Raw genomic sequence first — 15,933 nt, 5'->3', positions numbered from 1 at the left:
TGGATCATAAAAATATGATGAAGAATGGGCGAGTAATTTATTCCGCGAAGAATGTCGCTATGAATATTCAGCAACATTTTCAAAATAATTCACAAACCTTTCATGAGCCACTTTACTCGCCCATACACACAATAACTAGACTATATCTTCATGCATCATCCGAGTTAATCACAAGACAACAGTGTATGTACATTATACATTCGCGATTCTTCTACCATCCGTCATATCCATCACCGCCTTATCATGATCGTCAGCTGTACAGTATGACAATAATACAGAGTACATGTAATATAATCAGAGGAACAATTTACGATAAATGAAAATGCACGTATCACAGACATGGTACAGGACACGTGGGATATCGAATATTAAGACAAAACAAAATAACAAAACATAAAGAGACTACCACCGCGATCACCCAGCCACCAACGATAATACGACAAAATGCCTGTTCTTTTGATACTGCATATACTTACGCGTCTTGTCATGTGTGCCGTTGCCAAGGCATCCCGAAAAAAGGGATAGGACATTAACTTTTCGATGTTTTTAAGGCGGGTGGATAGGTGTACTTTTGGCGTAGCTGGCAGGATATACAGCGAGAGAATTGTGTACCATGCACGAAGAGCATTGAAATCACTTTTTATACATATTAGTTTTTTTTTTGTCAATAATCTGCTGGCAGTAGGTGTAATAACACTCGACAAGGCGGCGCGTAAAACTGTTGCCAAAAACCATTATCCCGTCTGGCTCATTTAATGCTTGTCTTCCTGACGGCCAACATTCGCAATTGTACTATTTTCTCATTGTTTCCAATAAAACAGAAGGATTAAAAATATTATGAGAATAGTCAAACGCTGCGAGGACTGCTTTTCATGTGGGACTATTATTCATCATCAACGGAAAATAAACATTCTCAACCTGTATTGTCATGTGCGTTTCAGTATCCCAATGTTAATGAGCACGAGAATGCAATCGTGATCATCAGAGAATTTGAATTGTTTTTGTAACTAATGGCTATGTACATTGATGCAAAGCAGCAGGCACTAAAGCTGATGTAACCGAGTGGTTACGAATTATTGTGGATGATTGGGTGTTAATTATCTGGAGGCTTTTAGGGTATCATGAAATCATTCGTTTCACAGCAAATTTCTGGGGTGCACAGGAAGATTGAATTAGTCATATTTCATGTGAACACATCGAAGCTTTCTCAAAATATCAAACTACAGCGCTGATTCTGCTATTGAAATTGTGGCTGATGTCCGACGAATAGCCGGTGTATCACGTAAATCAACACGTCGATGGATTGACTATTAATGATCAAACTGTCGACGTATCATATCACCGTCAAAACCACGTAAATCTACATTCCAGTGATTTTATACCAGAAAGCGCTGAAAAATGACAGCTGAATTAACTAAAAAATCAAGTAACGAAAGATTTAATGGGGAGAAGCATCTGGAGGTGATATTTTTTTCTCTACACACAGAAGCAGAAAAGGCGAAGAAAAGTGAGAGAAAAGTGAGAGAATATAATAACAATGACAGACACGGAGCACAGAGAAAAGATTAAATTGAGCACTGTAACGGATGATGAGGAAATGGAATTGGTATGAAGTTGTAACGGGCAAAAAATGGAAAAGTTGCAAGATTGGAAGCAAAAGGAATAATCTGTTGGGATATTTGGTATAATAAAACCATAAAAACATCTTGAACAGCTGCTTGGAACATAAAACCGGGCTTCAAACGCTATTCTCATGATAAATAGAAAATGATTTTTTTTATCAAAAAAGAAAAATTTAAGCAAGAATTCACAGTCAAGAGCATAAACATTTTGAGAATACAAGTCGTATACAAGAAAGAAGAGAAGATGTGAGCAAGAGAGGAGCGCTTACAGCTTGGTCTGTCGAGCTCTTGCTGTAGGGTACCGGTATCAAACGTTCCTGCAACTCGCCACCTATCACCTTCAAGAGTAAAGGGTAATATAATGGTTACAACAGGGTGGCATGAGCAAAAAACGTGATAGAATTGTTGTTTAAAAAAAGAGAAAGAGCAAGAGCACATCCTATATTTATTGTTCAACAAAAAGAAGATGAGAGCTTTTATCTTTCATGTAGTATATCATACGTATTTACTATATATAGGGTTTACTGTATATGCACTGAGGAAAGTTAATATTATCTATGCTTTACTTTTATATTTGTCTTCTCAAGTTCTACCTCAATATTTGGTTTCAGTCAAGTATAGATTTTCTTCTCATCGAAAGAAAGAGGTACTATCGATTGTCTCGTCAGATAGATGGACATGTACTTCACATTGGCCAGTATTTTTAGTAAAGTATAGAATGAAAAGTACGACACAAAGAGTTGCTTTTTATCGTGTTAGTGATGGAAACGATGCAGGCAAGTGAATGATTACATGATAAGCAATTTAAATGATCAGAGGACAACAGTTTTTTTAAAAACAAATACAGTGTCCAGTGTCCATCGATCAGACGACCCAGGGACTCCTCGTGCTTACCAAGGATAAACGACCTGAACTAGAGTAGTCTTGACCACACAATGCTGTATCGTCTTGCCAGCCGACACTGCCGGTGTACATTCCCATGAGAATGGAGATGTGGCCAACAGTGTCGTCCATGTACCAACGTTAAACAGCCTTGTGGGATTATATTGTATGTAAAGGACAACAGCACAACGTAATATAGAGCTAGATTCAGTTGTTAAAAAAGTTTACAAGTATAAGTAGTAGTATAAAGGTTTTACAGGGTGAATAATAATAACGTTAATAGAGTCGAGTGAAGTGTAAAAAGAAGGGAGTGTTCCACGTAAGAATATAAGAGGCGAGCGAGCGAGCGAGCAGGCAACTATCATAGTTGTATGACAATAATTCATGTACAAAACTTCGATCTCACAACTGTTATTTAGTCACGATTAATCAATCTCAGTAGCAATCAGATATTGTAAAACCAGGACAATCAAATGAGTTAAATCTGCTAGAGTGTTTAAACGCTTTTGAGACGAGAGTAGTTGGATATCGTTGATGAGGTGTGGATTATGGGTTTGACAATGGGAACGAGAGAACGCCACCAACATTAGACAATGATGATTGAGTGGAGAAGTGTGAAGAATAAACAAAAATTATCATGAAAAAGAATAGAATTAAAGTATAATAAATTATATGTTGGGAAGAAGAGCCTACTGTGGCATTCAGGCTGTAAGACGCGCTTTTTTTCATCAATAGCCGATGCGACAGTAATAATAAACCAGGCTACGGCGATCAATGGGTCTTCAAGGTCCAGTCCGAGGCCGTATATTCGTAGTATATCTCTGTCTCTCTCTCCGTCCCTCGATTCTTCTTTTCCCGGAATATTGTCTATTTGCAAGGGTTGAGAGAAACTTCATATGAATTCTTTTGTCATCACTATTTTTGTGTGAAAGCAGTCCCCGATTTTTTTAGTACATCATGAATACTAGTGCTGTGGTTGGGAGTTTGGAAATTTATGAAAATAATCAAGCATAATTCGTGCCATCGACTCGAAATAACGTTCATGTTAATGCACGATTCTAGATGATATTGATGTTATTTGTTATTCCAATGAGATGGAACGATACTACGACAATTGTTAATAGTTCATATTATTTTCGTACTTTACCAGAACGTCACTTCGTCAATCGGCCTCCTCAGTACCAAAGCTACGTACATAAAACTTTTGTTCTTCTTGTTACATTGTATTTCTATAATTATTCATGCCCAGAAGAGACAAGGGATGAAGTTCGAGTCGAGCAGATGTGGGCCCAGCCCAGTCTCAAAATTATTTCAGTTATCTTCGAAACATTTCGACTTTAATCGCATATATACATAATCATCGATTTCCTTTTATTTCTCCTCCGGTGTTTCTCTCATATTCCTTTCCAATTTCTCCACGTTCCTCGCATTATAACATCACAATAACGTCTTAATGTTTAATTACTAGATTAGATCGATAGAGTGGCCTACGTATTCACTAGTTCAATAACAACCTAACGACTCCCTCCCTTATATTACAGCTAGATGTGTTTCATTTGTTCTCGTGTATGTGTTACATAGTATACCCCTTGAAATCGATCAATGATGAAATCTCCAGCGGCAAAAGAAAGACGAACACTATTTCTTGTACAGGAATTTTGCATTTTTTCTTCAACTGACTCTCGTGAATGAACGTCTCAGTGTGCTTGTCGCGTACGTCGTACGTTACTCCAAACGAGGGAATTTCACTCTGTTTGTTCTACTTCTCTCAGCACTTCAATTTCAACTTTTTTTTTTGTTGCCAAAGTAGAAAGTTCAAAACCGAGGAATGACATACGGTAATTGAGTTTGCAAAAGCTTTGTTAGCTGTGCACAGTGCACTGTGAAAATCCACCACTGTTTCATAGCACGATTTACGTTAGACGTTAATTCCGGATACACAATTTTTCCCCCAAGAAGCGCAAATGACTTTAGTTATGCCTGCGTTAATTGTTCGAGTTAACGACTTGTGAGCATACTGCTATTGCAATTTAATTTTTAGTCCCTCCCCCCTCCCGGTTTTATATTTAGTATCAAGTGAAATGAAAAATTCTCCATCCTCTAAATTATCGTTTTCCTGTTTTTTTTATTCACGTTACAACCAGTGAAATAATTAATATTTTTTTACCATTTGGAATGCCTCCGGTTCGTCATAACTTTGTGCCGCTCTCGTGACATATTTATTAATAAAAACATTCTGGACCAAGTTCTAGTAATGAATTTTCATTTTAATTATGCAGTTAAAAAACAAAATAAAGGACAAAAAATTAATAAAACAAGATAAAGGATAAAACTTATATCAAGTATATACATGGATGTCTACATTTGTTTTGTGTTTCAAAGAAGTAATGCAAGAATTCATTTTTTTTTTACTTTTTATACATTTTTATAGTTATAAATAGAAATAATTCGTCGTATTGTTTTGATTGTAAACCCCGGAATCATTAAATTTCATAATTTCACGGAAAGTATTTTGACTACACGATCACTCGAAAGATCATCAATATTGAACTGTCATAGATCATAAAATATGCCCCCTCATTTCTCACCGGCACCGTGGAATTTCGATTGAAAATTCCTCCGCGCTGTTTATTTAAAATATGCATATATATATGATATACTTCCTCTCAATTTTTCATTTTGCATTTCGCATAATCAGTGATTTTCCTTCATCTTTTATCCTTGGACATTAACGTAACAGTGGCAGTAGTAAATATTTGGATTAATAACGCTTAGTTAAAACGATCGATTTATCTTTCATACACTATACATAGTATAAGCAATTGATTAATAAAATCGCCGACAAATTAAGGCGTCCCATCAATTGCCAATGAAAAAAAAGTTGATTGGCAAATTGTTTATATACTTTTGTTTAATGAAAATCTCCGACAATACAACTGTCGTCTACTTACATTAAAGCTCACCCATTATTTATTTCTTCTTTACCCCCAACAAAAATAGCTTCTCGTCCCCAACGTTTAACCATCCTTGAATTTATTTATTTCAAACAAATAAAACAAAAATTCCTTCTCAGACTCTCCTAAGTCGCCGAGTGTGCCGCCATAAACACAAAACAGCCAATTAGCAATTTCACAAAAGCGATAAGTACATTTTTTTTGTATTTTAAAATAATGTTAAAGACATTATCCAGGGAATGAGTTTAAATCGAGGACGAGATTCTCTCGTATTCGTTCGAGTTTTTAATTGTCTTCATGTTCATTATTTAATAGTATATTTTGGCAGACCACTTCAACGCGTTCCCACTTCCTTCTTCAGTTCTCCATCACTGCTGGCTACTTATTTTTAGTGAAAAAAGACCTTGACTATATACTAAAAATCCTCCCCTTCGAATTCACAAAATTCTTTTGTCTTTTGGCATGCATTCCAAATGGAACGCTTCCAAATCGGCAATGCAGACGTTTTCATTGAAAGTTGAATAAACCCAATCGGAAAATTATCAAACTTCTTTAGGCCTAGAACTGGAAACGCGTATCACTGGCTGTACTTATTAAGAATAATATAATAATAGATTAAATTTGTTGCAATAATCGAGACGCACGTGTGTCCGTGTAAGTGTCAGTGGTGATTAACATTGAATAATAATTCCATTCACCTCAAAGTATGGATAATTGAACGTTTTCCCCAAGAATAATGAGACTTTTGTAAATAATATGGAACCATAAATCACCCACATTTTCATGTTTTCCCTTATATTCAAAATTGTTCAAACCACAATTTTGATTTAACACTCATTACATCGTTATTTAGATCGTTACACAACTTAATCTCAGATTGTAAGATAATGTGCTTTAATAATCAAGTGTATAAAATAAAAAAAACAAACCGATAATAGAACTAATATTAAATAATTAATAGATAATGAAGCGATCAATGAGGAATCAGAGAAACAATGTTTCCATTGGAAAAAAATTGTCTCCCTACTTTTCACCATTTCTCCTCCCTGAGCCCCGTAATTACCGGCCGCGTATCAATCACTCGCATGGGCCAAATGTTAAATAACAATTAAATAGGAGCAATTACAACGAAATTTAAAGAAAGGGAACATGTGGTGAGTATTGTTAGGCAGGTGAATTTGAAAATTCTCACTGCGGATTTGACCATGTGAGCTAAACGTAAAGGAAGGCTGTAAGTACATTTGACGAAACGTGTTCATCATTCATGTTAATTTTGAGAAGAAGAGAAATTATGGCTACTCATGATTATGTCGCACAGCAATGGAAAGTGAAGTGGATGAATTATCGGCATTTAATTTCTGCATTCACATGCACAAATTAATACTGATAATCCAAATGTGCATAATGGCTTCGAAAGGAGAGCATGCCACGGTATTATAGGGACTAAATTGAGAGTTTGGCGGTAGAAAAAGTGCCTATGATGATTGCGGTACTGTGCAATCCTCTGAAGAGGTATTTACCCGTGGCAAAGTCTCGTTGTGGGAGTGGTAAAAATGCCAGAGTCAAATGCGCTTTGATTTCGAACTTTCCATGAGGACACAATGAACGCCCCGTGAAAATAACACGATGCGTCAAACAAGCGATCAACTGTTTTTCAATTATTTGGGACAATTGTCAACGTTGAATCGTTTGTTGCATTCATCGTGGGAGAACCCTAGGGGGGACATCACAATGAATGCGACGATAAATGTACGCAACTCTTGCTATTTTTCAATTGTTTGGAACAATCGCAAAAGTATCGTACATCTAGGGTTACGCTCACTGGGGCTTGACTTTATTGAAGAAGGTATGCATGAATGTTACACGTGTACGTCCAAAAATTGAGTTGTTAGACAACTTTTCGCCTAATCACCAGTCGGGTGAAAGGTCTGAACAGTGGGATTTTGTCGAGCACACAGGCGGACAGGCCATGCAGACAGTGATACATAAGATTAGACAAACACATAAATTAACTGTTGACAAGTGAAAGAACAAACAAGTCGCGAGTTGCAAAGAAGACGTCAAAAGTATTGATTGTGTCTGGATGTGATTTGTTCAGTTTTACTGTTGAATGTTAGTGTTGTCCAGCGCAAGGCCTTTAATGAAAAATTGTGAGTCTAATTATTAATGGCATTCTCCTCGTTATAAAAAACAAGTATTCCGTTGAAACGCAGTTCGCATTCCATAAACTCGAATTAAGTACTTTAGAGGAGATGAATGTGCTGGTCCCAAATATTTGCGTTATGGTAAAATGTTATAAGTATTACACACCAAGTGAAGATCAAGTATGGATTTGTCAGAATGATAAAAGGATTAAAAAAGAGTCACAACACTTCGGAGGATGATATTGTGCATGTCATAGTGTTCGTCGTCCTAGGGATGTAAGTACAGATTGGAGAGAACGTGTGCAGAGATGGGATAAATACGAAAGGCCTGTCCTACCCAAAAAGCACTACCAGGTGATAATGGCGTAGATAAGGAAAAGGTTAAATCAAGATATCCACAAAGGAGCTGTTGACAACGGAATGGATACCAAGAACGATTTTGCATCGGTTAAGTTATTAAAAGGACAAGCTACTGGAAGTGAAAGGGAAATAATGATGATAGAGATGATGATGATGATGATGATGATGATGGATGGAAACATGCTGAGACAAATAATGAAGTAGCCACATTAGATGCTGGTTTCATGAACGAGTTTAGGTAATTCTAGGGGTATTATTGGCTCATTTGAACCCAGGGATGGGGAATTTTGTGTTCCATTGTCAATGCCTCTACTCGTATGATTAGGACTCAGGGGTTGATGTTCATTAGTATTGTTGGAGGTGCGATTGTTGTTGGTGTGACGATGATTATTGCTGTACGAGGATCCTGAGCCTGGTACATTCAGTAGAAGAGGCGATGCTGGACTGTTGATTGATGGTATACGTGAGCCTCTAGAGCTTGAGTCGTGATCCTGTTCGGTGTTCTGCTGTCTCAATTTGTTCATAAGATTTGATGAATCTTCGTCAATGTATGTGAAATCTGATAGTGGTCGGGGCCCAGTGTGGCTGCGTGAACTTCGCATACTGTGTAAGCTGTGTAAACTATGAACAGAACGACGCTCCTCCAAATCTTCCAGAGTCGACTTGAACGCTCTGATTACTCGAAGCTGCAAAAATAGGGAAGGGCTTTCTATAAGGAGGCGAGGAGGCAGAGGCCAGCGAATAACACACAAGCGCTGCTCTTCTTTTTATATATTTTTTTTCTAATCTTACGTTTTTGCTTTCCTAATCAAAAGTGATTGATTGAAAGATGATTGGAAAATAAATGTGTTTGCTCTTTCCTCAGTTGGAAGATTTGCTTTGTCTTTCGAGGATAAAATCCTTTTCATTCACGTGTGGAAAGTTTCTCTATGGCACTGTGAGGGGTCGGTGGGGATTTAACTATTTGTGTTTACTCTGGGCATAATGGACCGCGTTACTACGCAAAGCAGGATCATTCGCAAGCTACAACCACGATTGTCACTGTGGCACACACGCACGATTCTTCATTTTTCATTAACTGAGTTTTATACAACACGAGTTGGGTGGGTAAATATGTGTTGAGAATGTAGGTGTTTTCGGATTTGTATTCATCTCGCTCTCATGAAAATGTCAATCGTTAGTTTATTGTACCTGGTTTCGGATAATTAATTGGGGGTAGTCGGGTGTTTGAGAATGGCGCTGTTGTAATGTGAGCAATTAATATCTGCGCATTAATTGTTACTCTGTGTCATCATTACTTGCCTGGAGGTAATTCTTTCACCCACCAGACTTATTATTCATTCCCTACTGAAAATAATTCCGAGAAAGAAAATTAATTCCTTCCTCTCTGGTCGCAAACTGACTTGATATCTAATCGGTGGATAATAGGTGGGATACGCCATGGTATTTTATCAGGGTGGGAATGGTCCGCGTCAGTCCTTCTGCATTGCGAAGCGTTCTTCAATGAAGAAATTCCACGAGTAATAAAATATAGAATCGACAGATATATAGAGTCAGACAGAGACAGAGAGGAAGACAACACTGTGAATATAGTAATCAGCTGTAGTAAAAAAATATATATGTATATTTGCGCTCCAAGATAATATACGTGAGAGCGAAATAGTGTGCAAAATGAATTAATATTTTTGCCCTTGTTTGAATGAAAAAAAAATACATTGCAGCCAGGAGCAATACATCCAACCACAAAAGTTATGAATGTCGATGTTAATTGGTGTGCAACTGCACACGATCTAAATGTTGCTTGAATGTGATAGACACAGACGCACAATTGACAACAGATATAAAGACAGGGGCAAAATATTCAACATCACTTTCACGTCACGTGCTTGAACAAATAATAAAACAGACAATGCCTACACGAAAGCCTCAGCCAAGGAATTTTGGGAATTTGTGTGTGACAATCACTCAGCTTTGTACTCAATTTACCTCAATGATTTTGCGGCTTTTCTAGGGACAAAATTAAATTTTATCATTCAGACTATTGATTAAGCTCTCATTCAAGGATCAAGAGCTTGTAATTGAAGCCTAAAACACGCAGTAAGCGCAAATACGATCCCTAAGCTAGAACTATCAACAATAAAATATAATACACAAGCTCTGAACCATACATACATATGCAGTTACTTTCCGCTATGTATGGCACACACTGCAATTCACTGATTTACTATTATTTAAAGGTTCATTTTTACGCAATTAGCATGTGCACCTGATCCGTGATAATTGTGGGCTATATGGTGTGACGGGCACAGGTAGAAGTAATTCAAGGGTTCGGTATATCTGGGCACCGCGTTCAACAATTTGTTTCTACCTACCCTGTGGGAATACATCCGCATTTTCCCATTTTTATTTTTCAAATATTTAAAACTGAAAAGGCTTAAAAACATATTTCTTTCACTGGGCTATGACACTCGCGAAAATCAGGGTATTAAATCAATCAAACCAAAACTTTAACACGGTTAGACACAGCACGAAAAAACTTTGAAAAAGTTTGGAAAATTCTGGCAAAATAACACACGATTTTGAAGGATGAAAGCCGTATTTTTTTTCATTTTTTTAGTTAAAGTCGAGTTTAGATTAAACTCAGAAGTTGCAGAGGAACAGAAGTTAGAGAAAATCGGAAAATAGACGGGAGGAGAAGAAGAGAATAGTTCTTGAGAAAGTTTGGTTTGTGTACGGATCTGATTGAAGGCATACCATGTCATTAATATTTACCAAAGTTGTTAGGGTGTTCATCTGCGAATTAGAATCTCTTTGATGTGTAAATTGGTGTGTGTCTCATTGAAAAAGAAATGATGTAGCTGACAGTAATTATACTTCCGTATTTCCCTTATAAATGTTTTCACAGTCTAAAAACACAGGTGTGTGTACACGGCATAATGGAATATGAACACGCAGCACACTCATCAGACAGCTATGAACTACTTAAAGCGCGGGTGTGGGCGATAGACTATCGTTGCTCGCCATTTTGCAATATTTGTTAGAACATGAATTGCAATATTTTTTTTTTTTCATATCCTGAATATCTACCGATAGTCCCACTCCCGTTACACACAAATAAAATAACACATCGGTGCAACGAATCATCATCATTGTAAGTTCATATATGATTCTCTGTTCGTATCACGATAAAAATCATGTCACCAGTATTACAATCGTCGGTTAAACGACGCACGGTCACCATCGAGCAAAATGCCATAATAAAAATTTCAAATGCCAATCGTGCTCGACCGACATACGTACAAGGTGTTACAATTCTCCAAATAATTGAGCAAATCATCAGTCTTCTCTCACCTTCCTCTAGACCTAGGGCTTTGCTCCCTATAATTGGTTATTATTCTTTTGCAACTCCTGCAGACAATTTTTTTTTCACCCGGTACGTATGCCGACGACCATTTGAACGCGCAAGTCTCATACAAGTCATTAGGATATGCGTTCTACGTGGGCTACGTACTTGTTTGTACTCCGACAGGAATAGTGTGGCAGCGGTGGGTAAAACTGCCACCGTGTTATACCTCGGTCTCCCGAATGGGTTCCGCTGGCTAACAAATCATAAATTATAACCATCAGTTCGTTTTTTTTCATCCTCTAACCCTAATCTCTTTATAGATTTACCCGTAGGTTCCTTCAATACGGTTTTTTTTTGGCTCTCAGTGGAAGCTCCACGCCGAATTATTGCTGATTAGTGAACTCATTATGTCTTTCTCAATGCGCCTTCCAGATATTTGCGTCTTGTGAATGGGTTTAGTTGCTTGGAGGCTTGGTAGTGGCTTTTATAACTCAGTGAAGCAATGCCAAATTCCAGAAATTTAAAATCGATAGATGTTCTGATGGAATGTGAGAAATTGAATAACGCGATCTTTTTTCATGTCCTTTGTGAGACCTTTTGGATATCCTCTCAATAACAGATTGCTCTTATTGAATTGTTGAAAACTAGTCCTCTTCACGGAGAAGAATGCTCAATAAAAGTAACCCGATACTTCGCGAAATGATAGTAATTTTTCTTGAATAGTTCTCTCCATGTCGAACAGAAAAAAAATTATTTCACTTCCGAATAAATATCTTTAGTTTCCACAAAGGCAATCTAAAGATCTCACTCTTATCGAACATGTATCCTTTCTGGTCTCATTTTGAAGATTTCTTACACTGTTGACATTGAGATTTTGGTTGGCCTACGTGCCAAGTATATGTCATGGAAAAAGATCAAATAAGTCCATAAAAATGAGCAATCGTAAGTGAAAAATTCGTTAAACCAACCGTTGGCCACCATTGAGATCTTGATCTTAAATTATATCACGCAATTTGTTAATATAAGTTGCCTCATTGCAAATAGCACACAGTATTATGGCACACGCACACTTACACACATATGTACGTATGAATGCACGTGAAGCGGAACGTCGAGATAATATAAAAAGTCTCTTTTGTTAAAAATTAACATATTTTCACGGGTGCTCATACATACGTACATCGAATGTCTATTAATAAATATTGTACAGTTTACCGATTCTCTTATAATTAATTATTAATATCACAGCAACATCAAATTTTGCGTTAACGATATACATGGGATAATGCTAAAGGCATAAAAACCCATAAACTGAAGAGTGTTTTTACATTAGAAAGCAAACACATAGTTTTTAAATAAAAAAATTTATCATTAATTGGTATTATTGCTGATACCAGCGAAACACAGGAATATACGTAATGAGGCGTACTTGTGCGTCACGTGGGACTTAATGTTAGAATAAGTTCCCGCATGCGCTTTTACGTCCATGCGGCATCGCTGAATTTAAAATATAAAATTTATAAATCATTTTCGAATTTATAACTATCGACACGAAAATAAATAAAATGATAAATACAGTTAATTGCCGATAAAGCACAAAATTTTGCAGCCAAGTGATATACTTCTGATTGACAAAAGAATGGAAAATTCAACGAAATATAATTCAAATATCAACGTACTCCGTCGGAATTTGGAAAGTCATTTTTAAAGATATTGATTCCGTTTTTCTATCCGGTAATTAATAGAGGGCGAATAAATAATTGCTCATAACATTCACTAAATTGCCGGGTGTATGATCAATAGCATCCCGAAACCGGCAATCCGACAGCGGACGTTGATTAAATCCCATTAAAAATTAAAATCATGTAATAATAATTGATAAAATTCATGAAATGTAAAAAGTTGATTGAACCGACACAAAATCCGATAAATGAGCGCTGATTAACATAACTGAGTTATTAATAAAACCTGGCGAACTCAACTCAATAATAAATTAATTGAGGCAAAATAGATTAAATGTACAGAACAAATAGAAAATCAAACGGATGAAACGATATTATTTAAAACGGTCAAACAATGCGGAGAGAGGTTTTGAGGGACTAACCATATAGTAATCCTGAGAGGGGGATCTGCTTGTCACTGATACATTCTGCACCAGAGTTCTATTGCTCGTCTGAAAGTAGGTTACACATTCAGTTTTATATGATTACCTTAAGTTTATTCGTTAATAGATGTGTTTTATCCTTTAAAATGAAAAAAAAAACAATTGATTTTTCATACTGTACGTATTTTGGAACAATAGCCTATTCATTATGTATATCCTTATTATTCCAATGGTAAATATCTCCAACATTGTACACGACATATCGCGGATTTCATAGAATAGGAAATAACGAGTGAAGAAGATAGAGGAGGTGTAGAGTTTAATAGAGTGAGTGAAAATAGTATTTATCAACGTGAATTGGTTAAACTTTTGCCATGATATTGGTTACAGAGTATTGCATTTCAGCTGCATAAGTTGACAGATCAGTCGATAAAATCCCGTCCAATAACTCATCAAATGAACACAAAAAAAATAAGCAATTCCCTTTTATCCACAGTAACGAAAAAAAAAAATTATTTCAAACATCACTCTTCAACTTCAACACCACTGGCAAAAGCAGAAATCACGTCAAATATGATTACGAATAGATACTTAGTGATACCTTAGCGGCAAGAATAAGTATACTTGAACTCACTCCAAGAATAACATTTATGTTAGTTTGCGCTGCCATTGAAGCGCCAACGGGATCGACAGTTTTGATTACGCGTCATTGACTACTTCAATAGTTGCTGTTAGAACCTACAATCATCTCGGGATTGTACTTTCTTCAGATATATACGTATATATATATTTTTTTTTTCCTTTGTACATATACTTGAGCTGGTCACAATATTGTACAAAACGCTCATCACTTTGATCATCTGTCATTATAATTTCAGCTCAGTCTTGTTCTCATGCAATGTGTCAACACATTGCTTTTCCGCTATTATATTTATCACAATTTCATGACATTACGGTGACTGTTTTTCTTCTCGAAGAATAATTTTCATAGCAATTTCATCATTCTCTGCCTTGTAATATTTGCGACGTACAATACTCGTTATCCGAACGCACAGTAAACGGAGAAATATAAAATCGGTTCCATTATGGGGAATTGGAGACAAAGATGAAGCAGTGTGCTGCTTACTTTTTTTTGCAGTAGGGCACGTGTTCTGTGTGTATTGAACAGAGAAAAGGACAAGGGTACTGGTGTAGAAGTGATAGAGACAGAGCAAGAAAGATAGAAATTCAAAGAGGTACAGGAGAAATATAAAAGAAAGTGACGAAAACAGGAAAATAGGAAGGTGCGCGATGAAGATAATCAATGTAGTTTATGCAAATAGTTTGTTTTCTGACAGAAGAAAAAGTGAGAATGAAATAAAATTGGAAGAAGGGGATGCATCGTTGATTGCATCGTAGACACTCCCGCTGATTGCTGAAGTAAACATTGAAAAAGTTTCTCAGTATTTTTCTCGATACAATTGTTCAATCGAGGACTGCGTGGACCATTTTCATTGCGATTGAGACCTGAATGCCTATTGCCTGGGAGTACTCGTAAAATTCGCTCATATTTTTTCTCCTTATAACTGTAGTTCCCATTTTATGTACATCATTTCCATATCGGGTCTCAAATAATCTTCTACAGGGTGGTTTAACCAGGCTCAAGCACTATAAAACCGAACTCTATTGCGCTACGTAATATTTACACGAAGGAACAGGTTGATATCGAGCTGTTCTTTACGAGGTGCTGATAACTTTCACCATAACGTCGATTGCTACTCGTCGGTCTGGTATTCGAAATATTAATAACTGAAAAATATGTCAAGTTGAAATTATAGATTGGAGAGTAGTAAATAAATGAAATTAAATTAAAGAAAGTAAACATTTTGGGTTAGAGGTTCTTGGAGAATAATCGAGATTCAATGGTGTTGGGTACAATCGAGATTGTTTGGGTACAGGGGGTTTGCGTCATCGTTCCGCAAAAGGACTCGTGAGGGGTCGTTAGGTCATGATGGCAATCGGGAGGAAGGGGGGAGGGCTTGAATAGTCTCGTGTTGTTTCGCAGTGAAAGGGCTTTGGGAGTAGGTAGACCTATGTATCGACAACGCAATTATCGGTTATCGGAGGCAAACTAATCACGCGGATTTTCGACAAACCTGAACTCGCCGCAAGGATCATCTCCCTTATATTATGGAGTATTTTTTTTCTCGGGAAAAATTGAATGAATAAAATAACGTAAGACATATGGAACTTGGTTTATGTGTGTTTTGGAAGTAAATAATGAAGGCTGAGGGGCTCTCTCAATTGGTTGAAAATCCTAAGTAGAAATTCTACTCATCGTAATGGGTAACTCAAATGTACGTGGGTACGTGCCACTGACCTAGACAACGTAGTTAACAAACGCAATCCGGTAGTTATTCTTCATAGGTCTTGGCCGAGGTAATTATTAACTGTATGGAATGATATGGGTCTTCGAATGGAGGAATTATCGAGCTTACACCATCAAAATTAGTGATGCCAATCATCAGGTGAAAATTTGACT

General features: G+C 36.8%; 1 protein-coding gene across 20 annotated transcripts in view; it reads right to left on the bottom strand.

Moving 5' to 3' along the window:
* Pmca (plasma membrane calcium ATPase) overlaps nucleotides 1-15,933 on the bottom strand; it is a 78,581-nt gene that overhangs the window by 11,730 nt on the left and 50,918 nt on the right. For 12 of the 20 annotated variants that reach the window (XM_064124856.1, XM_064124846.1, XM_064124844.1 and 9 more), the window contains one exon: nucleotides 4,751-8,648. The exons of 2 other annotated variants lie outside the window; for them this stretch is intronic. In XM_064124856.1, the coding sequence (XP_063980926.1) occupies nucleotides 8,172-8,648 (477 nt within the window). In that variant the 3' untranslated portion in view covers nucleotides 4,751-8,171. Of the gene's footprint in view, nucleotides 1-1,891; nucleotides 1,961-3,692; nucleotides 8,649-11,473; nucleotides 11,562-13,412; nucleotides 13,482-13,544; nucleotides 15,201-15,933 lie in introns of those variants that run through there. 6 more of the 20 variants (XM_064124857.1, XM_064124858.1, XR_010299304.1 and 3 more) reach the window with 5 other exon arrangements.

Source organism: Diachasmimorpha longicaudata, chromosome 7 (assembly GCF_034640455.1).
Source record: "Diachasmimorpha longicaudata isolate KC_UGA_2023 chromosome 7, iyDiaLong2, whole genome shotgun sequence".
NCBI lineage: Eukaryota > Metazoa > Arthropoda > Insecta > Hymenoptera > Braconidae > Diachasmimorpha > Diachasmimorpha longicaudata.
This window is presented reverse-complemented; position numbering and strand designations above follow the sequence as displayed.